The following is a 25964-nucleotide window of genomic DNA, read 5'->3' as shown; positions in this document are numbered from 1 at the left end:
TTTCCAGTGAAAGTATAAAATATAGGTGCTGTCTGGGTCACATTATAAATGAAACACAAACAGTAAGAATAATTACATCTGGTCTTCCTGCACATAAATGTCTTTATTTAAACACTTCTTTATCATACAGTACTGTTTGATCTTCCACTTCATTTTAAAAAGTGTTCGATGTCCAGTAGATGGCAGTAATGTTCTACTAAACTTTAGCGCCCTCTAGCGGTATCACGATGAATTACACTGTACTACACTTTTAAAGGGAATTTTACATAAAATGTTGCTTTTTTTAATAAACCAAGTTATAAACAAACATTACCAAATGAACCACTTCGAATTACAAATAACACAAATCCCCAAATTCTACACAACTATATAGTCAAATATTGTTAAAATGTTTCATGTGACTCAAAAATTTTAATGTTACAAAATCTCAGATCTCTGGAAACCCAGACAATATTACACTATTTAAAACTTTTAGAATAGACTTTAAATCAGAATATTAAAGAATAAAATAATATTTTCCTCATCTGTGCTTCATGCAATCTTAAATAAAAATTTTTTTTTACTGTCCACTTTTTCTTTTCTTTTTTCATTTCTTGTAAACAAAGCTCAGTTAGCACGAGCTGTAAAGAGCTGCATTCCACTTCCTGCCAGGTGCGTCACAGTGCACGTCACGTCATGAGGTTGTCCGTCATTCATGGCGAGATGTTCAGCTCTGCATAGATCACTTTCTAAATGTGTGAGAGATCAGTGGAAAGATTTTGGGCCCTGGATAAAAGAATGTAAGGAAACAACATGCTGGGAACCGAACCTCAGACCCCACTGTAATGTAGAACACAGACACACTGTATGACATTAAATCAGTTCACATTTATTAACAACATCCCGACTTCCCAAGCCATGGCATAATGACACCAGACTCTTTCTCCAAAACATTATAGAGGATCCTCACATACACAAAGCTTCTGTGTCTAAACTGCAATTTGTACAACAGGTAAACTTCTTGGGGCATCTGATATCAGAACAATGTAAAACTTTGAAGAAAAAAAAAAAGAGGCAGGCGGTGATTGAGGGGCAGTGATTGAATGCTCTCTGTGATGAAGAGACATTAGACATGACTGAAATACTTTATTTCTTTGAATAAAACTTTAAATTATAATTTATTATACATTTAAGATGGTAAAACAACATGCACAATAAAGATGAAACGTTCGAATTTCACCATCTTCCTCTATTCCTGAATCATTTTCCATCTCTTCAAGTTGCTTAAACAGATCCTCGAAGCTGTGGATGTCAAAGACTGGTACAGAATCCAGGAGCTCTGTGCTGTTGTAGGGGTCTTCAGAATGTACAAAGGTTTAGAGATAAATCACGATTATGATCTTTGTGACTCGGTCTGACGACAAAGGAAGCTGATTTGCGTAATGCATTTGATGACGGCTGGGGGAACGCGTTGTGTGCTGTTTTTCCTCCATGATTCCAAAGTCTTCAGAGCTGCTTCAGGGTTGCTGGGTGCCAGATCATGAATGGCATAGATGACTGAGAGCTGCACTTCCCATGGCATACCTACACACAACATTCAATACAAAATTAGGATCTGCTGAAGCACAAAACTAAAAATCTGAAAATAAAGATAAAGATCGAAAAAACATCTTTAATTGATGCTTTAGAAATACCCTTTGAGAGTTGTTGTGTTACAAACTGATTAATGCTTTTTGCCAGAATTTGAAATGACATTGGCAGGTTCTCCTTAAGTCCTAGTTGACCAAGTCGCCCTGTTTGAGAAGGACAAAGACCACGAGTGAAAAGCTGAAGAATCCAGAAATAATGTGAGATGATGCTCTGAAACAGGATTTACAGTAAACTTACCAAGTAGCCTGAAAACTGCTGCTACACAGACGTCTCGGAACGGTGTTTGCTCTGTTCTTGCTTGCCTCAGCCAAGTGTTCAGGATCAGCCAAAGATCCTTCCTAGTAAATAAAAAAGAGGAGAAATGGATATGTTGAGGGTCTTTGTGGTGGTTATGGAGCAGCCATTGTGGTTTTACACACAGAAATTTGACCCTTAATGGAAAAAGTCAGGAATAAGAACTAGGTCCTAAAGGTAATGATGCTTTATAATGTACTTTACACCACTGAGAAAGCCGGGGGCAGAGCACTGGGTCAGCCATGACTACTCACCCCTGGAGCACAGAGAGTTCAGGGTCTTGCTCCAGGGCCTAAAAGTGGAACTTGGTGATCCTGGGGCTTGAACCCCCAACCTTCCGATCAGTAATCCAGAGCCTTCACCACTGAGCTACCACTTCCTAAAAAAAGACCCTCTCATGGTGAAATACTTACAGCTAAAGTTACAGAATTCTCTCTGACTGTCTGAACACTGATCCTGGAAACTTCATTTATAAATGCAAAATAGAAATTTCCTCACAGAAACATCACTATATCAACAATTACCCAGTTTTTCCCTGTGAGATCTTATTGTGTTAAAGATAAGATATAAAAATGGCGCCTAAATATCAACTTTGTGACCGAAATCCTCTCAGCACTGATGTTATAGAAATACAATCAGTCATTTCTGATCATTTGGATTCAAAAGTTCAAATATTTAAAAGCTGAGAATGAAATATGTTGAAGATGTTTTGCATTTAGTACTGTATAATATTGTTAATGGTCCAAGTCCAGCCCAGTTGTGCACACAGAAGATCCAGGCTGAAGATGTAGTTCCAGGTAGCAGGGCAGAGATCATAACCATACCAGCTGTTCCTCAGGAACCTCAGACTGCTGTCTTCCAGAAAAGACTTCAGGGTGCTGGTGATCATATTGTAGATGTTTCCCGGAGGCTCCTGGCAAAAAAATGCATTATTATTTAATACCCAGTGCAATAAAACACTGTTTAACTGACAGCATAGTTCAACATAAATGTACAAAGAATTTGTCCCACTAGAGTACACTGATACTTGGAAATCAAAAGTAGATTAAGAAGGCAGTAAAATAGATAAAAAAGCCCAGTTGAAAAAAGATGCGTGATGACAGTTCTGGCCTGCCAGTAATAAACATTGACACTGAGAGGAACACTAAAGATCAACAACTTACCTCATCCCAGTGCAGATAGTTGCTGAGCAAGTAAAATATCTTTCCCTTTGCTTTCCGGTTGCTCACTACGTGAATCGATCGGCATAAAGAACTTTCATGGGACAAAATACTCGGCCATGCTGTGATCATGACCATAATCACTTTGGGGGCTTCAAGAAAGTCTGCAAAGCAACAAAACAATAGGACGTAAATACACTATATCTATCCAATGTATTTCCTTTTATAAAGTCAACACACTCGTATGAAATTGCAGGTTTTTTAAATACAAGATGGAAATAACAACATAAATAATATAAATATGCAAGCCAGTGATTCAGTCAGTAACCAAAACCATGTGGGAAAACACCATACTGACAGTGAAGCATAGTGGGTTTAACATAATGCTTTGGGGCTGCTGGTCAAAACGCTGAAAGAAAGCTGAAGAATTTCAATTTCAACATATCAATGACCCAAAGCACACATCAAATTAAACAAAGACGTGGCTTCAGGAAAGGAGAATCAAAGTTCTGGAATGTTCCAGCCAGAGCCCAGACCTCAATTCGAGCTGTACACAGGAAAACACCTTACAATTTGAAGGAAATTTTTTTTTGCAAAGAAGAGTGGGATAAAATTCCCAAGTGTAGATTCGTTTTTTGTTTGTTGTTAGATCACATTAAAGATTTGTTAGATCACACAATTGACTTCTCTGTATAAGTGTCTAGATAATTTTCAGTAGATAAGTAATGAAATATCAGTATAATCTCACCTTCTTTAAGGAGTCTGTAGGCGAGACCATGTGCTTTGTGAGAGTCTCCTCTCTGTTGACACACGCCTACATAAACCCTACAGAGAGACTGCAGGAGATCATGTCCCATAAACCCTCTCTCCACCTTGATCTTCTCCAAAATCTCAGACAGAAACGTCTCTGCTAAGGACTAAATAAGACGGAAGAAAATAATTATTTGATATATACAACTAGACCAGGTTTAGGAAAACTACTAGATATTGTATAAACCAAAACCTAGAGTCAGAATTTGCCAGGACCAGTGAATTATGGATCGACTTTAAAACATTTTAAACTCAAATCCACAGCTAAAGAATAAAGTGTTTAAATCACATGCACACTAAATAAAACAGAAGATAAGAACTGACCTCGTTTACACAAAACTCAGAAATGACGTGTTTCTCTTCATCTCTCAGAACAGGAAGTTCACTTGTTCCTGTGAGAAGTGCATGAATCCTGTCTGTAGGTAAAACATCAGAACAGGACTTTTGTAGTGTTTCTAATGCACTGGAGATGAGAGATTGTGTTGTGTGTGTTGTGTTTGTAGGATCAGGTGAAGCAGCATCAAGTCGAGGCTTTTGAGCTTTCCTGGGTGGTGACATGTCTGATCCAGTTCTCTTTGCTGTGGGCTTTGGGCCTGTATGAATATAAAATAAAACATGTACAATAAAATAAACAATAAAACAAAGCTGCGTGTTTGATTTCTGCCTAATGAATATAACTTTCAATCTGATCATCTGATCATTTGAAGGAAATGTACAAATAGCTTTAGCATAAGTGTACAGTGGAACCCACTTATCTCGACCTCGGTGAACTCGCCAACCCTATTAAGTCGACGTTTTTGAAGTGGAACCGCCAAATTCTCGCTTTGTCTTAGCATTTTTTAATCGGTTATGTTGATTCTTTTTATGTTGAAGAACCCTGAAATCTCGAGCACAAGGGGGGCAAATTTGCCACTGAACGTCGGTTATCTCGATCGGCACTGTGCAGCCGCAGAACAACAACAACCGCCGTGAACCAACATATACCAACAATAACGGACGGTGAGAGTGTGGAAGTGAGGGGTTTAAATAGGAGCTGGTGATGAGTGCTAAATGTGCGCGATTGAAGCCGGGAGCTTCAGAGAAAGTGGAGGTTTGACAGCCGCCGAAGGGGGCGTGGCAGGTGGTTTCCTGACAGTTAACAAACATGTATGTACATTTTTATAGCATGCCTTCATCAAACAAATCATGGCAACGCTGTTGTGTAAAAAAACTCCAAAAACACGTGCATGTACATTCTCATTTATTAACGCACATCATGTACATAAAGAAATTTTAAGCACGTTAATATATTGCCGCCATATTGTTTTTCGTTTGTCTCGATCATCGGTTATCTCAACGCTTTTTGGCGTCCCCCTAGGCCCTCGACATAACCGGGTTCCACTGTAGTATAAATCTGTATCTCCTCTGGAAAATAGTTGATAACATGTCACATCTAAATACCTTTGTCAGCTTCCTGCTCGTTCTCAGTCTGCGTGGAGGAGCACTTTTTCTCTGCAATGACAAACAATTTATTACAGTCAAAGCAAATACCTTCTACATCAACATCTACAGAAACTCAGAGAGATTTCAGTGTTACCTTTGTTCAACTCATTTCCCTGTTTGAAGAGTTTTTCCTGTTGAGGTTTAAAAACAAAAATAACATTTAGTTTTATTTAGTCACAATTCTCACTTCAGTTCAATGACGCCTGCGTCTGTAATCAAAAGAAAGTACCTCGATTAAGCAGATGCTTTTCTCGAAGCTACTGATTGTGTACTTCAGTACTCGGATTTCCAGATTTTGTCTGGTGTTCACTTCTGTAAAATAATTTACAAAATGAAATAAAAGGTGCTCAGATCACATTATCACATTATATGCTCATTAAATAGAACTGAATCATGCAGTAATAATCAACTTGTACTTTCTTACACAATGAAGGCAGAAATATCCAAACTTTACACACCTTGAAGTGCCAGAAGCTGTTTTTCAACACTGACATTTCTGTGGAAAATAAACATTCAGATAAAACATTATAAATTATATTATTATATGACATATAACATATTAAAACTGCAATTAAATATATATATATATATATATATATATATATATATATATATATATATATACATACAGTGCCCTCCCAATTATTGGCACCCCTGTTTAAGATGTGGTCGTGGACTTCAAAAAATTCTCCTTTTTTTTTAAAACAACATAGAACCCAAATGCAAAAAAAGAGAAAAATCCAACCTTTTATTTAAGTACATTACTTTGGTGGTAAAAAAATCACACATTTAGAAAAAAAAAACTTGAAATCATGTGTGCCACAATTATTGGCACCCCTGATGTTAATACTTTGTACAACCTCCTTTTGCCAACAAGACAGCACTTAATCTCCTCCTATAACATTTCACAAGATTGGAGAACACAGAGAGAGGATTTTGACCATTCTTCTTTGCACAATCTTTCTAGATCATCCAGTGTCCTGGGTCCTCTCTTATGCACTCTTCTCTTTAGCTCGCCCCACAGGTTTTCGATTGGGTTGAGGTCTGGGGACTGAGATGGCCATGGGAGGACCTTGAGTTTGTGACTGCTGAACCACCTTTGTGTAGATTTTGCCACATGTTTTGGATCATTATCCTGCTGAAAGACCCAATGACGACCCATCTTCAGCTTTCTGGCAGAGGCCATCAGGTTTTATTTAAAATATCCTGGTACTTTAAAGCGTTCATAATGCCATGCACCTAACAAGGTTCCCAGGGCCTTTGGAGGAGAAACAGGCCCACAGCATCACAGATCCTCCACCATACTTCACGGTGGGCATGAGGTGCTTTCGGCATACTCATCTTTTGTTTTACGCCAGACCCACTTAGAGTGTTTGTCGCCAAAAAGCTCAATCTTAGTCTCATCTGACCAAAGCACACGATCCCAGTTGAAGTCCCAGTACAGCTTAGCAAACTCCAGACGTTTACGTTTGTGAGTGTTAGTGAGAAAAGGCTTTTCCTTGCATGCCTCCCAAACAGCTTGTTGGCATGTAGAGAGCGTCTGATGGTTGTTTTGGAGACTCTGTGTCAAGATGCCACTCTTTGATGCAATTCTGTGACGGTGAGCTTGGAAATTTTTTACTTCTCTTACCATCCTCCTCACTGTGCGTTGTGGCAAGATAAACTTGGGACCTCTTCCAGCCTTGGTTGTCACTGTTCCAGTTGTTTTAAACTTCTTAATGATTCCTCTGACTGTAGATACCGGCAAGTTAAGGCGAGTGGCTATTTTCTTGTAGCCATTGCCTGACTTATGAAGGTCGACACACATCTGCCTTACTTGAATGGTGTGTTCTCTTGTCTTTGCCATGTTGACAAATGGGTAAGAGAATTAGGCCTCTGTGTCACGTCATATTTATACCCCAGGAAACAGGAAATCATGAATTACTAATTAAAAGTCCCCAGATACCCTGACCAACCTTAGCAACTACAGAAAAATATATATATATATAAAAAAAAAAAAACAATTACATTTTTCAGAGGAATTGTTAGGGGTGCCAATAATTGTGGGACACATGATTTCAAGTTTTTTTTTTTTTTAAATGTATGATTTTTTTTACCACCAAAGTTATGTACTTAAATGAAAGGTTGGATTTTTCTCTTTTTTTGCATTTGGGTTCTATGTTGTTTTAAAAAAAAGGAGAATTTTTAGAAGTCCACGACCACATCTTAAACAGGGGTGCCAATAATTGTGGAGGGCACTGTATATACATATATATATATATATATATATATATATATATATATATATATATATATATATATATATATATAAAAATCCCTTATCTAGAGCGACGAATATCTCATTCATACAACTGAGCAGTTGCAAACCCTTGATGGCAGCTTAGTGGAGATGAGATTTAAACTCATGAACTGTTGATCATAATTCCAACATCTTAACCACTGTGCTACTTCTTCCATCATGCAGGTCTCTGTGTACATTGTTACTCTCAAAATGATGTGTTTTTAAATAAATGTTTCGAGACAATCAGAATAGAGATTTCAACTAAGCTTTGGGGTCAAATTTAAACAGCAAAAAAAAAGTACTTGTGAGTTTTGGTATTCTGCATCTTCAGAGTCTTCGTGGCCTGAAGCTTCGACTGGCTTATGCTTGCGTTCTCTATTTCTGTAGGTCTTTTCTAGTCTTAACTTCTAGAGAGTTTGCTGAATCTGGAGAAATAGAAAACAGCTTTAATTACAAATCCTTCAATAAAGTATTTTCATTTTCTCATAACAATATCTGAACGATCAGTGTTTCTACAGCGTATTTTCTCCTTTTTTATGCAGATTATCCAAAAGGTAACTGTATCAGAAAAATAAAGACGGTTTGTGTACACATTTTCGAGGTGTTATGGAGGGGGCGTGGTTTGGGGTCGAGGTGTTATGGAGGGCGTGGTTTGGGGTCGAGGTGTTATGGAGGGCGTGGTTTGGGGCGAGGTGTTATGCATGGGGTGTGGTTTGGGGGCATGGCGCACACAGCTCAACTCCTGAGCGATGTTGGGTTTTTGGCGGGTTGGTCTTTATGAATGCTGATGGGACGCGTTTACTCACTAGAGGATCCTTCTGCTTCTAGATCCTTCTATGCTAGCTAGAGCGTGCTACCAGGAAGTTCTGTGTGAACACGTGACTAACACGTGACTAGCAATGAACCCGTGATCCTTAATGAAAGGAGTGAAACTAAAGATCGGGTTCGTGAACATGAACTTGTAGAGTAACTTACACTTGTAGAGTAACACTAGTGTGTTTCTTCTGAAATGGATCACAGTTAGTTGCGTAATAGAGAAATTTACTGCTCTATAGGTTGTGTTTATTCTGCGGGCTGCTGCTGGGTGTTCCGGCTTTTAAGCACGCGGTCGAGAGAGGCGCACTGTGACGTCACAAGGACGTCAACATTTGTTATTACATCACGTGCTCATTGCATAGTATACAGTGATGAGGGAACACGGTTGTGTGTAGTATTTAATTAGAGTAGGAAGGATAAAAGGAAGGTCCATATGTGCTCCACCATTCACAATTTATAACTTTATTCTTCTACTGTTTAAACACGTTCTCACTCCCAACTCGTCACATATGGACGCTTGGGCAGGATCCCCTGGAGTCACATTTTGACTCACTGGGTCTCCCTTTAGCGTCGTTTTTCAACGTGCAGGGATTCCCATAGACTTCTGGAGATCTCTGAACCGGAACCTGCCGCATTGAAATTTGACTTGTTGGGGAATCAGACTGCAGTCCGTTTTGTGTTATGAACGGGATCGGGACTACAATAAATAAGAATAAAAAAGAATAACTTGCTATAAATTAATTATGGCAGGGCTACTCAATCCAGGTCATGTTTTTATTCCTCCACATTTTCTATCTCTAAAACTGACTCTTTCTCACCAACTACCTGCGTGTCTATTTATTTATTTATTTATTTATTTATTTATTTATAAGGACTTTATTTATTTATTTATAAGGACTTTATTTATTTATTTATTTATTTATTTATTTATTTGTTTATTAATAAATTCATCAGTGGCGCTGACGTCATTGTATGAGGATCCCATGCTCCATTGTGATTTTCCACTCGGTAAGTAGAACAGTTCATTAATATAATTGGGAACAATCCCTACAATTTACAGAACAAAAATTGTTCAATCAGGTGAAGAAGTTGTGTTTAGAAGCTGTAGAAGTGAAAGGAAGCAGTTTTGTGATGCAGTAAATCACAGCAGACATTATAAAATATAACTTGCTGCACCAAATGTGTAGTAGCAGGATAAGATAGATCATTACATTCAAATTTCTTTATTTGTTTTTCCACATTTAATCATGCAAAGAAATAGAGGAGATTGTATGATATTTAGTTCTGATATGTTTTAAGTTACCAAAATGACAGTAGCACTTTATTACTTTAGCCATTTATAAATGTTCAGATGAGGAACAGGGTTGCCAGATTGGTGTGTTTTCCAGTAATTGTTCAAAATCCACACAAAAAAACTCTATAGTAAATACACAAATCTTAGCAATAACAATACAAATTAATTTTGACAATTATTTAATTAAAAAAAACAACAACAATACTGTGGAGCATCACATATTTAAAATATAATAAAGCAAATTAAGTGTTCTTGTCTAAAGAAGGTTAGGTTAGGGTTAGTCATCTAGGGTTAGGGTGTTCAGGGGGTCACCAACATGGTGCCACATAAGTCGCCCGCTTTTCTAAAAATAACTGTTTCCTACTTTGTTAAATCATTGTTGATAATTATTGTGAGAAATCATTAACATGATCAGTGTCTTCACATAGATGAATATCATTAATTATTAATAATAACATAATATATGGTACATTGAGCAAATTTGTTATTTCAGATCAAACTGAAAACTGTGTGTATTAAACTGGTAGCCCTTCACATTAATTGGTACCCAAGAAGCAGCTCTCAGTTTCAAAAAGGTGAGCCCTGGTGTAGGTCATCTAGGGTTAGGGTGTAGGTCATCTGCCAACACTGATGAAGAAAACATTGGTAAAAATGTAAGCTGTTCAATTCTAAATTCTAAATCTTTTTTTTTTTCTCTCATCAGGTCCTTCAGATTTGCCAGCTTCGAACATTCCTCTTTTATTTTAATCCCTCACCACACACACACACGCGCGCACACACACACACAATAGCAAAAGGCACTTTTAAGAGCCACGTCTGTCTTGTTAACCTTCACGCTCTCTCTCTCTCTCTCTCTCTCTCTCTCTCTCTCTCTCTCTCTCTCTCTCTCTCTCTCTCTCTCTCTCTCTCACTGTTTACATCTGTAGATGTTATATCTGTCTATCTTTCGGTATATTTCTGTGTATATTTCTGTATATTTCTTGTCAAATTATGACAAGGCCAAAATTCAGGCCCTGTCCATCTTTCCAGACTCCCAATCAGGCAAGCAGGAAAACGTGTCATGTCTGCTTTGAAAGTCTGTCCACTAAACAGAAAATAAAAGACAAAGTGGTGTCACTGGATAGACAGTGGGGACAGTCTGTAATGAAAAGCAGAAATGCTGGGCGTATAATTGATTCTGCTTGTATTGCGGTAAGTAAAAATGCTAGTTTTTCACGTGTTATTTAAAGTGCCTATGTTTGTCATATAGTGATTATTATAGTCTAGTACCAGTATGATGTGGCCTTCATAAACCTATTTAACTTAGTCTTCTTTGTATGAAATAAAACTTAGCTTTATGATTAAGCTGTGTTATAGAGAAACAATAAGTTGTGTTCTCTGTCAAATAATGAATCAGTCATGTTGGCAATGGTAAAACATTTTTTCAAGTCAAATGTTCTCTTTTCTTAAATAATAAACTTTTTGAAACTGATTAAGGCTCATTTTCTTTCATTGCACTCCATTGAATGGCCTTAAAATAAAATTGCTTTATACAGAATGAATGCACTTGATAATGCAGTGGGTTTAACTAATGTGTATGTGTAATGCTTAACTGCTTTTGTTCATTTCAGGTGCGGAAACTTGAGGCAGTGGGTTACAAGCCTATTTTATTTATTGGCAAACAAGATAAAAAAGAATTCAATTAGGTGGGTTGCAGACATAATCACCCATCTGCCCCCCACTCCTGTCACAAGAAATGGTTTAAATAAGATGAGGACAGCGTATGAATTTATCTTGACTAAGGGTAGGAGCAAGATTTTTGTTCAGAAATAATAATTAGTATTTAAAATGCATGTTTTTTTTTTTTGTTAATATGTACAGATATGAAATTAATGTAAACTTGTATTAAAGCAACCTCCACAGCACAGAAGCTGGACAATGACATCCCCATAACAAAGCAGCACAAAAGCCCCATTCAGGAGCAGTGCAACGGTTCCATTTTGGAGTCGGAGAGCCTCATGGTGGAGCAGTCGGAGAGCCTCACGGTGGAGCAGTCGGAGAGCCTCACGGTGGAGCAGTCGGAGAGCCTCACGGTGGAGCAGTCGGAGAGCCTCACGGTGGAGTAGTCAGAGAGCATCACGGTGGAGCAGTCGGAGAGCCTCACCGTGGAGCCGCCGGAGAGCCTCACCGTGGAGCAGACGGAAAGCGTTTCGAAGAAGTCCGAGACTCTATATACACTCACCCTTGTTTCTCTCTCTTCCTCATGTTCTCCAAATTCACTCTCTCCTAGCTCCTCTACTACTTCCTCAGCTGTTCGAACTTCACACTCTTTTTCTCCTCCACCTTCACTGCCATGTTCTAGGTCTTTGCAACAGAGGAGGAAAAGGATAAAAACCTTAATCGGTTCACTGCCACCTTCTGCCACCACTGTCTCTCCTCCATCTTTTATTACAACAAATCTCTCCCTTCCACAGTCTTGTTCTCCAACTGCTCCATCTTCCACCTCCCAGTCCTTGAGTCAGGAGGGGTCATATGTAAAGAAGGGAAGAAAAGGTGAGTTTTTTGGCAGTGGTGTACTTTAATCCACACTATTAATAAATTTGCTCTCAGACAAAGCTGACTTCATGCAAATTAGATTTATTCGGGTCATCAGGTTATTGGTAGCCAATAAAAAGTATTTTGTTCTTTTTAGTTATTCAGCTGTGTTTACGTGTCCAATGTCCAAGGGCTGTGGTTATTGTCAATCACTGACTTAAGCTAAGAGGGCTTTGGAAAACCCGGCCCAGTACGTTTTGCTCGATTGACAAAAAGCAAGGGCATAGTCATTTGGACACAAATGGACAAGACCACAGATCACCTCACAAGTGAAATGCTAACTATTAACTTGAATTCAACTGCAAACTTGACATTCATTGCTTTATAAACGTTCCTTGTGTTTTGATCATTAAGGTTGCCGAAAATGTAGTAGGCAGAAGATCTTCCTATTTGATAAAATAACCGGAAAAAGAATAAATGAGGTAAAATGTCTTTTATTAGGCTTCTTGTTTGTCTTAGTGACTGATTCTGGCTTTTAAAGATAATAAAACAATGTTATATGTCCAATATGTCCAGTGCCCTATCCAGTGACTGCTTAAACAGCTTCAATAATTATTACTGTGTGTGTGTGTGTGTGTGTGTGTGTGTGTGTGTGTGTGTAGGGAAAAGCAGAATTGAAAGTCCACTGGTTGCCTTGCACTGTGTGGTAAATCGTGTTTCATTAAAAATGTAACTCCATTGCAATGCTAAGTCTATTTCATGACCAATATGATGTTGGCAAAGTTAAAATGGTGTCTTGCAAGCACCATTGCAAGTTTTTGCTAGGACATGGGCGATGGTCAGTAGACTGTACTAAAACCCGAAGACTGAGACTGAAAATTCTTAAAATATTATTCAATTATTTTGGATACAAATGGGAGAATGATCTACCTCCTGGTGTAGATTAATATATGTAGTTATTAGCAAGAGCCCAAAATGTTTTGATTGAAGTGGACACAATGGATTATACACAATTATTAAATATGAAGAACAGGAGACCAATGATGAGACCAATGATGATTAGAAATGGGAGCAAGATGCAGTCACTATCCTTATCTCTGTGTCTGTACAACTTATAGATCTGCATGGAATGCAACATGAAAACATGCTGAAATCTACATTTCTACATTTATTCAGTATTCTGCAAGTCATAGCCCTTTTCAGCTAATCCAAGAGTGTTACTTTAACAAATATAAAAATATATAATTGAACTCGAGATTGATAATCATGATTTTTGTTCTGTGGTACAATAACATGCGCACTTATGATTCTTTGCAGTGGCAAAACTTGGGATGACACCTGGGAGCCTGCCAGCGAGTTCCAGCATTTTTTGCCCGAGTCTCCAAATACCAACCAGCTTTCAGAATGTCAGTTTTGAGGGTTTTGTCGTTGTTGTTTTTTGTTATTGCTGTAATTCATTAAAGTTTTTGTACAGTGCATACACACTTTTAGTATTTTTTGTTGTCATTTTATACACCTTTTGCATGTTTTCTGAACTGCGTAACAGCCAGGTGGTGTAACATGGAGAGGACATGCTACAAACATGCTGTTATAATGGTTTTCCCAACATGTTTTTAATGATTTTTGCAGAGCAGTTTTATTATGGGTAAGTTTACATGAACTGTTTCTTATGCCATGCATGAATAAATACCAAAATATAAATATAAAAATATATTTAGTGTTACATATTTCCCATTTACATATTACTTTTCATTTAGCCTAAAATACAATATGTTTATTAATAAGAATGGTTATTAAAATTTACATATTTTACTAAAACTGATTGCCTTATTTGATACAATTTATTATGAATGTATTTAAGTATCTAGTTGAGAGAGGATACTTTAAGATATATATATATATATATATATATATATATATATATATATATATATATATATATATATATATATATATATATATATATATCTCATACTGTATACAGCTGTCACCGTATAGAGCTGTTCATACCATGGAAATCAATAGGCCATTGTTTTAGAAAAAAAGATTCACTAATCAATAATCTAATCTACATAAGGTTAGCTCCAGATAGAAATCTATAACTGTAAAATTGTATTTTTAATGAGAAGAAATAAATATATAACTGACCTGTTATAACCCACCTGAAGCCGGTAGATCCTGTAATTACAATATTTGGACAATTAAGTGGGACGTTTATTTTGACGTGCTGTGGCTGGATTAACATTTAGGCAAAAATAAAAGATGCTTCATGTTGCAAACTGTTTTACTGTCATTATGACTTCACTATTACTGTTACTGAACAATGAGGTATTGCTATTGTACAAGAAATTCACGATTTACCGAGATCCTAACTGTAACACTACAGCACGATGAACTACAAATTACAGCACGATGTTTTCCCGTCCCATTGATAGAGTGACAAAGGCTTATGGGTAATGTAGTTGTAAAATCTAGTAATTAAATGAACTAAACACTAAGTTCAATGAACAAATGAATATCTAAATATGTTCATTGTGCAAACCTTTGATATACAGTACAGACCAAAAGTTTGGACACACCTTCTCATTCAAAGAGTTTTCTTTATTTTCATGACTATGAAAATTGTAGAGTCACACTGAAGGCATCAAAACTATGAATTAACACATGTGGAATTATATACATAATAAAAAACAACTGAAAAATGTCATTTTCTAGGTTCTTCAAAGTAGCCACCTTTTGCTTTGATTACTGCTTTGCACACTCTTGGCATTCTCTTGATGAGCTTCAAGAGGTAGTCACCTGAAATGGTCTTCCAACAGTCTTGAAGGAGTCCCCCGAGAGATGCTTAGCACTTGTTGGCCCTTTTGCCTTCACTCTGCGGTCCAGCTCACCCCTAAACCATCTCGATTGGGTTCAGGTCCGGTGACTGTGGAGGCCAGGTCATCTGGCGCAGCACCCCATCACTCTCCTTCTTGGTCAAATAGCCCTTGATGCCTTCAGTGTGACTCTACAATTTTCATAGTCATGAAAATAAAGAAAACTCTTTGAATGAGAAGGTGTGTCCAAACTTTTGGTCTGTACTGTATGATTTAGATATGATATATGATAGAGAGCCAGGTTAAAATGTGGCATTTTACTTAGAACACTTTTTAAAACACATTTTATTTTTACAAACTGTTTATATACGCTATATTCAAAAGCATTCACTCATCTGCCTTCACATGCAAATGAACTTGAGTAACATCCGATTCTTAATCTATCGGATTTTAAATTATGTTGACCCGAACTTTGCAGCTACAACAGCTTCAACTCTTCTGAGAAGGCTTTTCACAAGGTTTAAGAGTGTGGTACTGAGCATTTTGACCATTTCTTCAAAGCACATTTGTGAGGTCAAACACTGATGTTGGACGAGAAGGCCTGGATTACAGTCTCTGATCTAATCCATCCCAAATGTGTTCTATCGGGTTGAAGTCAGGACTCTTGTGCAGGACAGTCGAGTTCTTCCACACTAAACTCACTCATCCATGTCTTTATGGATCTTGCTTTCTGCACTTGTGCTCAGCCATGTTGGAACAGGAACGAGCCGTCCCTAATCTGTTCCGACAAACTAGGCAGCATTAAACTGTCCAAAATGTCCTGAAGCATTAAGTGTTTCTTTCACTGGAGCTAAGGGCCGAGCCCAACTACCTAAAACAACCCCACATAATAATACCCCCTCTACCAAACTTTACACTTGGCACAATGCAGTCAGACAAGTACCGTTCCCCTGGTAACCCCCACCCCAGGCTTGTCTATAGTATTGCCAGACAGTGAAGCGTAATTAGTCACTCCAGAGAACAAATCTTCACTGCTCTAGGGTCCAGTGGTGGCATGTAAGGCTTGGATGCAGCTGCTCGACCATGAAGCTCTCTGTGCACTGTTCTAGAGCTAATCTGAAGGCCACATGAAGTTTGAGGACTGTAGCTACTGACCCTGTCAGTTGCTGTCGTTCCCAATCGCTTCCACTTTGTTATAACACCTTTAACAGTTTACTGTGAAATATTTAGTAGTGAGGAAATTTCACGACTGAACTTATTGCACAGGTGGCATCCTGTCACGGTACCACGCTGGAATTCACTGAGCTTCTGAGAGCAACCCATTCTTTCACAAATGTTTGTAAAAGCAGTCTGCATAATTGGAACACCTGAATAGCAAAACAGCAATAAATGAACTTGCATTTAGGGTTGGGAAATAAGGATTCCTCCTTATCATAATAGATTTCTTTGTCTTGCTTGTCTATGTCCTTATTATAATCTGCTTATTCCATGTATATAAACAGATTTCAACTGATGCCCTAATCTAGAACACAGGCATGTGGCCAGTTGTTTTTCCTCAGCCCAGGGATGAAGACCTAAAATTTCATTTGAAGTTTTTAGATGCAAAAGCCTGTAAGTGGTGTTCAATTTTTTCTTCTGAAATAGTCTTTTGCTCAGAAAGTTATTTTTACTGCCATTCAAGTGAATAAACTGAACATAAACATTGGCACCTAAGAAAAATGCTCATTTTATTAAAAAAAATTCTAAATGGATTAGAGGCTTTTGCACCTGAATTCTTCATATTTCCAATATGAATAAAATTTCTCATTAAACTTATGATTATTTAGTAGTTGGTGGAGGTCATTTTCAACTATTTTGTATAGACAACTGTATCTAATTTTTTTTTTTTTTAAAGTTACAAATCTAACGAGCTATAAATCTTTGTTGGCAAATATTTTTTTTCTTTGCATATAAACTAATTCTTTTGGCTGGCTGTATTTATTCTATATGTGTAAACTACTGAGTAGTTTTATTCATACCAAAATGTTTTATTTTATAAGGGTTAAGGTCACTGGTTCACTGTCAAGAAAAAAAAGTTTTTACATTACAGTTCATCATCAGAATTTTCAAAGTCACTTTCACTGTCATAGTCATCAGCTGACGGTTTGTTTAAAAAGTTGATGTTCTCTGCTTCAGACAAAACATGCAGGTAACAGTCTCTTGCTTGTACCCTCATATCTCTGATTTTGGGTCATAAGACTTTTTAATAGGCCAATTTTAAAATACCAGAAATATGGATATGTTTGGCCATTTTCTAAACATTTGGAATGTAGTGTACACATGCTTTTATAAAGAAAAGTAAAAAAATTTGCATTTTAGTGTTTTTACACTTAAGTTAATAATACATAGCCTTAAAAAAGTCATCTGGGGCGACCGTAATTTATCTCAAAATTCACATTTTTATGTATCATTAAGACTAGTTGAACTCATATCAGTAAGTAGATAAACTGATGAAGAAAGATAAACTTTAGTGCCCTTTCATTTTATGAAAACCATTATTTCACAAGTTTATTCTATAATATCAGAGTCTCCCTCATAAGCAAAAAAACTGAATTAGCATTTATACAGATATTACACATTCAACAATAGCACACCACTGATTAATATTTGAGGCTAAACTGATGGATATTTGGTTATAAATTTATTCATTTATTCATTCATTTGTTGGTTACCCCACATGACATATGGTCACCCCAAATGATAAGAAAACCACAGGTATAAAAATTTCAGTTAAAATGTACACAAAAGAGTTCAAGACGAAAAAAAATTTAACTCTTTTTATTCAAATAACATTTCAACATTTAAATATAACAAATCAGAAGGACATTAACATTTAAAATAATTTTTATAGCAACACACATTAAATGCTTCAAGAACTTAAGAAGCTGAGTAAAGAATCTCTTTTGGAACCTTTTGATTCATTGGACAGGGATGAACACTACTTGCATCTCAATTAACCTTTCAACATTCAAATATCACAAATAATAAGTTTCTTTTTCTGGACCCATTTAGCCACATAAGGCAGTGATGAGTGTGACTTGCATTTATCTAAGCTGAGGTATTTCTGAACTTCACCCAATCTTGGAGAGTCAGCTTTGAGAAGCGTGATGTTGCTGGCTCAGGCTCTGAGATCACAGCATGCACATCTTTTCTGTAGTAGAAAATTAAATCTACAGTTTGTGGCCACATGAAGAGGTTTTTGTCACCAGATTGTAGCATACAAATGACCTGCACTTCTTCTCCCACAAACTCAAGCACTTGGCCAACATAAGGCTTTTCATCATAAATGACAAAAATTAATCTGGCAGAGTGTTCTCTATGGATTGAGGTGTAAGGTCCAACATTGCCTTCTCCATCTTTCTTCTCTCCTGTATCCTCTAGATGCAGCCTTCCACTTGTTTCTGAGATTATTCCTCCTCTCTGATAACTCATCTGACTTCACATATGGAATCTTCCCCTCATGCTTTCTTTTTTGGTAGCTGAAACAGTAGTGTACAGAGTTGTTCATCAACAACAAGATAAACATTCTACACCTGTGCTCTTTCCTCCTTATCCTGAACCTACTCTCTTTAGAGAACAGCTGTTTCGGTGACCAATGTTTAATAGCTCATTGTAGCATACAGTCCAACCTGTTTATTTGATCTACCCTGGTCTCCTACTTTCTGTAGCTCTAGTGACTCTAGCTCACTGCTACAGAAGCTCTTTTTTCTTTACCTCTCTCTTTTCCTTGCAAGATACTCTGCTCTTGCTGCAGGGTCGGAGTTGACTTTCTGTCTATGACGAGCAGTCTTCTCTTTGCTTGTTAATCGTGCCATCTAGGAAATAGGTAAAATAGGTTAAAACTTGTTTTAAATGACTAATACATGTATAGTCACATAAATAGAATGTCATTGTGTAGTTTTTTTATTTATTTATTTATATTTTTTTTTTACATTTTTCCTGTAGGATTGTACTACAACAAAAAAAAATGTTTATCCCTATAAAAGGAATGGAAAAAAAAGATAAAATATACAAATAATTATGCTTAAACAATTAACACTACACTGTCAGAAAAAAAGGTACAGTGCTGGTACAATTTTGTTCCTAGAGGTACAAAACTCATTTAAAGGTCCACAATTGGTCCTTAGGGTACAAATATGTACCCAAAATGGCTTATAAAGGTACAACATTTTAGGTTTAGATGTGAAAGGTCCATTTTTGTAAAATGGTGAGATGTTTTGTAGGACTATATTAGCTATATAAATGAACATACTTCACCATCACTTCATGTAACGTTAGCCTATCCTGTCTGTAAAATAAAATAAATTTTATTTCCAAACATATGATTCTATTAAATTAAATATATGTATAATAATTGTTCATGTTTGTTGTGATTTAGTATAATTTTTTTTTTTTCAACGTTACGATTGATGTCGCTTTAAGAATTTCCGCTCTGCTTGATCGTCGTTCATCAGTGTCTTGTGGCGCGGTCCTGACAGAACTTCAGAACACGATTTCGTCGAGCATTTTTTGGACACATTTTTCAGGTAAATGCGAGATAATGTTATATATTCATATTTCTTCACGTATTGTGCTATGTTATGTTGATTTTGTCTAATTCGATGTTTCCCTGCTTAAAGCCCGCGAAAAGTAAGTTAATGCGTCAGACTGGCCGTTGTACGACGGATTTGGGAAGCGCCTTCAAAAGTTCAGAATGGAGTTGGGAAAAATGAATACCACACAATTAATAAAGGAGCTTATGCAGTTTGGTATCGAAATCACTGATGAGGAGAGGAAAAAATTTGAGGGTGAGTATGATTATTATCACATGTTCAGATGTTTTAAGAAAATCTAACTTAGGCTTTTCTCGAGGATAACAGATATAGACTATAAACTTTCATACCTTTGCCTCGCATACCATATTTATTTGATAAAAACTGTGGCCGACACTATATATTGGCAGGGCTAGCCATTGTAATTAGTGGTTATCTCAGTTTTTTTACATTTTGAGACTAAAAATATCCTGCCTGTGATTGCGTCATTTTGTTAGGCCGCATGAGACTTCCCCGACACAACCCTCCGGCCATCAAACTTAAAATCAAGTGATTAATAAGTAAGGTACAATTTACATCACAGAGGCGGTACGAATATTTATTTATTTGTTAAGCACACTTGATAATATAAAAATAATATTTGATATTAAAGCAGTTGCATTATGCAGCAGACATTATACAGCTCATTGTCTTCATGCAGTTAATTAATCAACCATCGGTTTATTATATCGGTCTTTTTCATGCTATAGTCGATATGCCGATGGTTGTGAATTGTCAAAATTGGCCAATCTCTAAAATTAAAGCTGCAGTCCGCAACTTTTTTTGTGTTAAAAATTTACAAAAATTATGTAATGAGAATGTACAACATGAATCCCTTTTCCAAACCGTGTTTTTGTCTTATCCTGAATCATTATGGTACACTTATAATAAGTGTTTATATTCGGACTATTTCAGACCAGACTGGTAGGGCTCGCCGCAGAATATCACAGTAACTGCGTGAGTCACGGAGAAAAGTAGCTCCGGCTAGAATGTTCCTCCGCAAGACGCGTGCAGTTCTGGGTCCGGTTGCACCAGCTGTGCGCAAGTTTCAACGTAGACCAGTTTTGACGTAAATGGGCACTAAGTTACAACTTAAGCACTACTAAATATTTTTGTGTTGCACCATTAAACTTGAAGTGTAACTCTACGTATACACTAAATATTTACGGAAGCCTCCTATCAGAAGTAAAGGTTGGAATAAATAGCAGACTGACTGATCTGCATCAATAAGCTCTTGTTTTACCTGACAGACTTCATTCTTTACACATATATGATGCTGCTGACATTTACACTCTCTTACATTTTAAGAAAGAGAACATTATGTGAAAAGATTACTTTGTTAGCCACTCTTCAACACAATCCCGTTAAACAGTGCGCCGCTGTATGCATCGGTCCCATCACTCCGTGCATGTCAAATAAAATCAGTCATAATCAATAATGTAATTTCTTATGTTTTTTTGTATCAGTATTTATTTATCCTTATGGAAGCCCGTTTCACAAAAAAAAAAAAAAGATGAATTGCGACTTTATATCTCAGAATTCTGACTTTATATCATGCAATTGCTACTTTATATCTCAGAATTCTGACTTTATATCACGCAATTGCGACTTTTTATCTCAGAATTCTGACTTTATATCACGCAATTGCGACTTTTTATCTCAGAATTCTGACTTTATATCACGCAATTGCGACTTTTTATCTCAGAATTCTGACTTTTTAACTTGCAATTGTGAGATATAAACTTGCAATTGCGAGTTAAAAAGTCAGAATTCTGAGATAAAAAGTCGCAATTCATCTTTTTTTTTTTTGTGGCGGAAATGGGCTTCCATATATCCTTAATAATTTTGTTTCAAATACAGTTTCTGAATGTTATTTACATATAAATACATTTATGATTAAGTAGTAGGTAGGGATGCCGATCTGCCTTTTTCCTTCCGAGCCGATACTGAATCCCAGGTATCGGTATCGGAAGCGAAAAAGGCGGATCGGTGCATCCCTAATGGAAACTTATTTTTACTGTTAGCTACGTGAGGCAAAATAAGTCAGAATGAAGGAAAAACTGAAATTCACAGAATTTCAACAACTTCTCCTCACGTACTTGAAGGATCACTAAGGGTAAACATCATATTATGCGACTACGCATTATTTTACGGAGACCTTACGAGCTACTAGCTATGTTCTTGCCTTAAGTACAAATGGTGCAACCGAATAAAGTACAAACTAGCTAGTAGTTACTAAGCCACTAGTGTGGACTTTGTTCCAATTTAAGAAAGAACTTACAAATGGCTGGTGCAACCCTACCCTGTTTATTAACCGCTAGAGGGCCGAAAATCGCGGACAGCAGCTTTAACTTAGTGATACATTTTCCTGCAGCGCCACCAAATCAGGTGCTGGCGCCTCTGTCTGTAGAACTTAGTGGCACTGGTGCCACTGCTCTCAAATGTTAGTCTGGAGCCCTGTGTCACTGCAATTGACAAATTCAGCTGTCTGTTAGGGTTCATGTAATTTCCATGTTTTATTATTTTATTCTCTATTTTAATCTTAATTTCATTTCAGAATTTATTTGTTAGCCCTGTAAAGTATTCCCCACTGGTTACCATTTTTGAGTGTGTATTTTACCTGACAGGCAATGGTGCCGTGTTCCAGCTTCAAATATACTGGTTTAGTGCATGGTTCTAATGATGGGTAATTCAATTGTACTTTTCATGATCTCTTTTATGTTATAGACAATGATGTAGATGGAGAGACTGTTGACATTGGGCTGACGGAGTCAATGGTTTCATTCCTCTTTGAGGGATCATTTAAGAAGCAGGCAAAATTCCACCGATTTGTCCAACAGATGAAGGAAATGGTGACATTAACGCTTGAACCTGTGCCTGCAGAATGCCTTTTTCAGTCTTCAGCTGGAGCAAGGTTGTTGTCATTTAATATTTAATATTGTTTCATTTGTTTCAGGAAACTATTCTGAAAGTTAGTGTTAGAAAATATTGTTACACGTGAATATCGCAATATTATGGTTGGCGATACTGTATCGATTCTAGGGATGTCCCGATCACGTTTTTTTGCCCTCGAGTCCGAGTCATTTGATTTTGAGTATCTGCCGATACTGAGTCCCGATCCGATACTTCTATAATAGCCTACATAAAAAAGAATAAAGAAGAGCGAAAAAACGGATCCAGGAACAGTGCTTTTCAGGTTTTTCAGGTATCTAACAGTAATCAAATAGTAATTAAATATAAAATATCACTGCATATTATCTTTACTGTATAAAATAAATAAAGATTAATCATTATTGAAGTTACAAAAACTGTTCAGTCAAGAGCAGTGAGTGATCTTTGTTATTTGTTGTTTGATTTAACATTAAAAACAGGCAGCAGGAATAGTTTTTTTTTCCCTATAAGACATGCACGATCCAGTATACTGTTACACATGCGCTGTCTTTCTCGACTAATATACGTTCACTTAAGACATAACCGACTATGTTTGCTAGGATACTCGCTAGGACGGGCATGTTGACATCATTTTTTGTATAAATGTGGCCACCGAAGGGCAAGACTTGAAAGAGAACTCAGTATTTGCGCGCTTCGGATGAGCGCACACAAATCTTCTCACAGCGCGCGCGAGTTCTCTTTCGCGTCTTGTTCTTGAAGGTTTAAATCAGCAAGGCTTAAATAAGTTAGTTTAAACACAGATAGCAACGTGTGCTGTTCAGGTCTCACCTGGGGGGTATTCCAGAAAGCTTGGTTAACTTACCATTTGCTAAATCATAACCTCTGGGTTGATTTACCCCAAACAGGCATACCATGAGTATGTCGGTTCCAAAACACCTGAGAAGAGTTAGTTTAATCAACCTCCAACTGGTTACCCAGAGGTAATGCGCGTGCACGGTGCATATATAAAGACATTTTCAATGGATCGCCGATTTCACGAGTCACCATGGAAACTCAAAGCGGAAAAAAGAGAGTGGTGTATTTCACAGAGGCGGAGTTGGAGGTTTTAATGCACGCTTATGAGGAGTTTAAGCTAATAATATTAAAAAGAAGCAATACAGCTGCATCGGCTAAAGCAAGAGAGTTACTTGGCAAAAAATACCGGACAGAGTAAATGCGTGAGTGTATTAAATTACAAATTTGGTATTGGATCCCGTTTTATTATAATGCAAAATAATGAAGTATGACTTATACATCCTTTTGAAAATGTTATATCACTATGAAAGCATTAACTTTTCCTGCCATTTATTTCTTTAGTTTAAAATAATAATGTATATTTCTTATTTAATAAGGTGTAATCCTTCTGGAGCCACAAGAACTTTAAGCCAAGTCAAAATGAAACACAAACATTCTGCAAAAGTCATATTTAATTACACAATTACTGAACTATTATTATAACAGGATTTAGTATATTCATTCATAAAATCTGTATGTGTTCCTCTGGGCCATCTTCCTCAATACAAGGAGGGTGGCTCTCTCCTCTTATAGTGGCAATATTGTGAAGCACAACACAAGTCACTATAATGTCGCATGCCCTCTCTGGACTAACCCGGAGCCCATGCAGACACTGAAACCAAGATTTGAGGATCCCTATCGTCATCTCCACCTTGGCCTGTGTTTGGCTAAGAGCCAGGTTAAACCGTGTCTGTGGTCCAGGCTCAGGTTCAGAGTAGGGTGTCATTAAATAGGGCAAACAAGGGTATCCTCTGTCCCCCAGCAAGTAACCATTGTACTGTCCTGTAATGATTGAAGTGTACAACACAAATATAGTAAAAAGGAAAAAAAACAATTGTATAAAGCAAAACATACCCTGCTGAAATGTCTGGTAAATTCTGCCATCATGCACAGATCCTGGCCATTTTGCCTTGACATTGGTAATGATTTGGGTTGCCTCACATATTATCTAGTTAGTGGAAAAAGTAATGACTTTAATGATTTTAAGAAGGAAAAAATGAAGTTGTTACCTGCACATTGATACTATGAATTGATTTCCTATTAACAGTCTCCCTCATTTATTGGTGAAGCTTTAATAGGAATGTGAGTGCCATCAATGCACCCAATTACATTTGGAAACCCTGAAACAGAAAGTTATGGAAGTATGAAGTGTGTGTGCGCGCATAATGAATACATGTATAGATATAAATAATATGCGTCATAGATTTTACTACAAAGGACAAACCTGCCACTCTGTGGAATTTGTCTTTAATAACAAGCAGAGGTTTATGGCCAGGGAACTGTACAAACGTGGGTAAGAACTGTAAGTGCCAGACATACTGTATGAACGGCTCTACACACAGTTGCCTTTCCCACATGCTCTGATTTGCCCACACTGTACAAAAAATGGTGCTAAGCGAAGAACCACCGGTTTGTCACATTTGCGATACGCGGTTTTAAAAGACGTGTTAAATAAACTAACAAATCTTTTGAAAAACAATAACGCTCTTTCAAATATTCATTAGGGTATGCAAACATCAATACGCGGTCTTATAACCCTCTCCCGAAGAAAAAACCTCGTATAATTTGTGCTTCTACGTCCACAGGATCCTCATTAAAAGGGGACAACATGCTCACCAACCTTCTGAAACGAAGTTACACTGAAACATAACCTGCTCCCGAGCAGGTTATCTTCAGAGAGTTAGTTGCTATGGTTACATACATACCCAGAAAGTTACCTTGGGTTTTTGGAACCGAAAGTTGAGGTTATCCACGAACTTACCCTTAAACATACCCAGGTATGTTACATAACCTGCTTTCTGGAATACCTCCCTGGTCTGCCTCATCTAGAGAAAGAGAGGATGTATTGCACAGACTGAAGGGAAAAGCTGTGCTTGTGTAGTTATTGTATTTATTGTACACTCTCCAAATGTCTACATAGACTTTTGGTAACACTACAATAAATAAGGTTTATTAGTTAACTCCCTTAACATGAAATAAGGATAATTTACGTTAATGTTAACATATTTTTGTAAATGTGTTCAAAAATAACTCTTGAAATGGTAAAGATACAGAATAAAGCAAATAATACTAAAATCTTGCCTTTCTAACATGAAACTTCTGTCACTGCTCTACTTAGCTATTCACTTATATGCATTAATAAAATCTAAGTGTTCACCTTCTAAACCTTCTATTATCTACACAACCAGTAGCAGCTTCTCTACTGTAGCCTACGTCAATGTGGCTGATCTAACAGCCATGAGCAGTCATCTAACACCAAACACACTCACTGGTTCTAATAATCAACTGTTCTCTCAGTCTTATCTTATAATG

At 37.1% G+C, this 25964-nt stretch overlaps 2 protein-coding genes across 2 annotated transcripts in view; both read right to left on the bottom strand.

The window, feature by feature from the left end:
• Positions 1 to 25964, bottom strand: part of LOC124377356 — a 306775-nt gene that overhangs the window by 85218 nt on the left and 195593 nt on the right. The gene's annotated exons all lie outside the window — the stretch shown is intronic.
• LOC124376815 (little elongation complex subunit 1-like) lies at positions 848 to 4259 on the bottom strand. Its single transcript, XM_046836099.1, has 7 exons — positions 4218 to 4259; positions 3832 to 4000; positions 3087 to 3247; positions 2646 to 2836; positions 1867 to 1967; positions 1674 to 1772; positions 848 to 1563 (listed from the first exon to the last, which is right to left on the bottom strand). Exons 2-7 carry the CDS (start codon positions 3938 to 3940, stop codon positions 1373 to 1375), a joined length of 852 nt encoding a protein of 283 aa, XP_046692055.1. The 5' UTR covers positions 3941 to 4000; positions 4218 to 4259; the 3' UTR covers positions 848 to 1372.

This window comes from Silurus meridionalis, chromosome 23 (genome assembly GCF_014805685.1).
Source record: "Silurus meridionalis isolate SWU-2019-XX chromosome 23, ASM1480568v1, whole genome shotgun sequence".
NCBI classification, from domain to species: domain Eukaryota; kingdom Metazoa; phylum Chordata; class Actinopteri; order Siluriformes; family Siluridae; genus Silurus; species Silurus meridionalis.
This window is presented reverse-complemented; position numbering and strand designations above follow the sequence as displayed.

Bases quoted from the DNA above. Each gene is read 5' to 3' on its own strand.
- LOC124376815 (XM_046836099.1), bottom strand. From the start codon at position 3,940: ATGGGACATGATCTCCTGCAGTCTCTCTGTAGGGTTTATGTAGGCGTG. The intron at 1,968-2,645 runs GTACTAAATGCA...TTTATTTACTAG, and splicing joins ACCATTAACAATATTATACA to GAAGGATCTTTGGCTGATCC. The intron at 1,773-1,866 runs GTAAGTTTACTG...CTTCTCAAACAG, and splicing joins AGCAGTTTTCAGGCTACTTG to GGCGACTTGGTCAACTAGGA.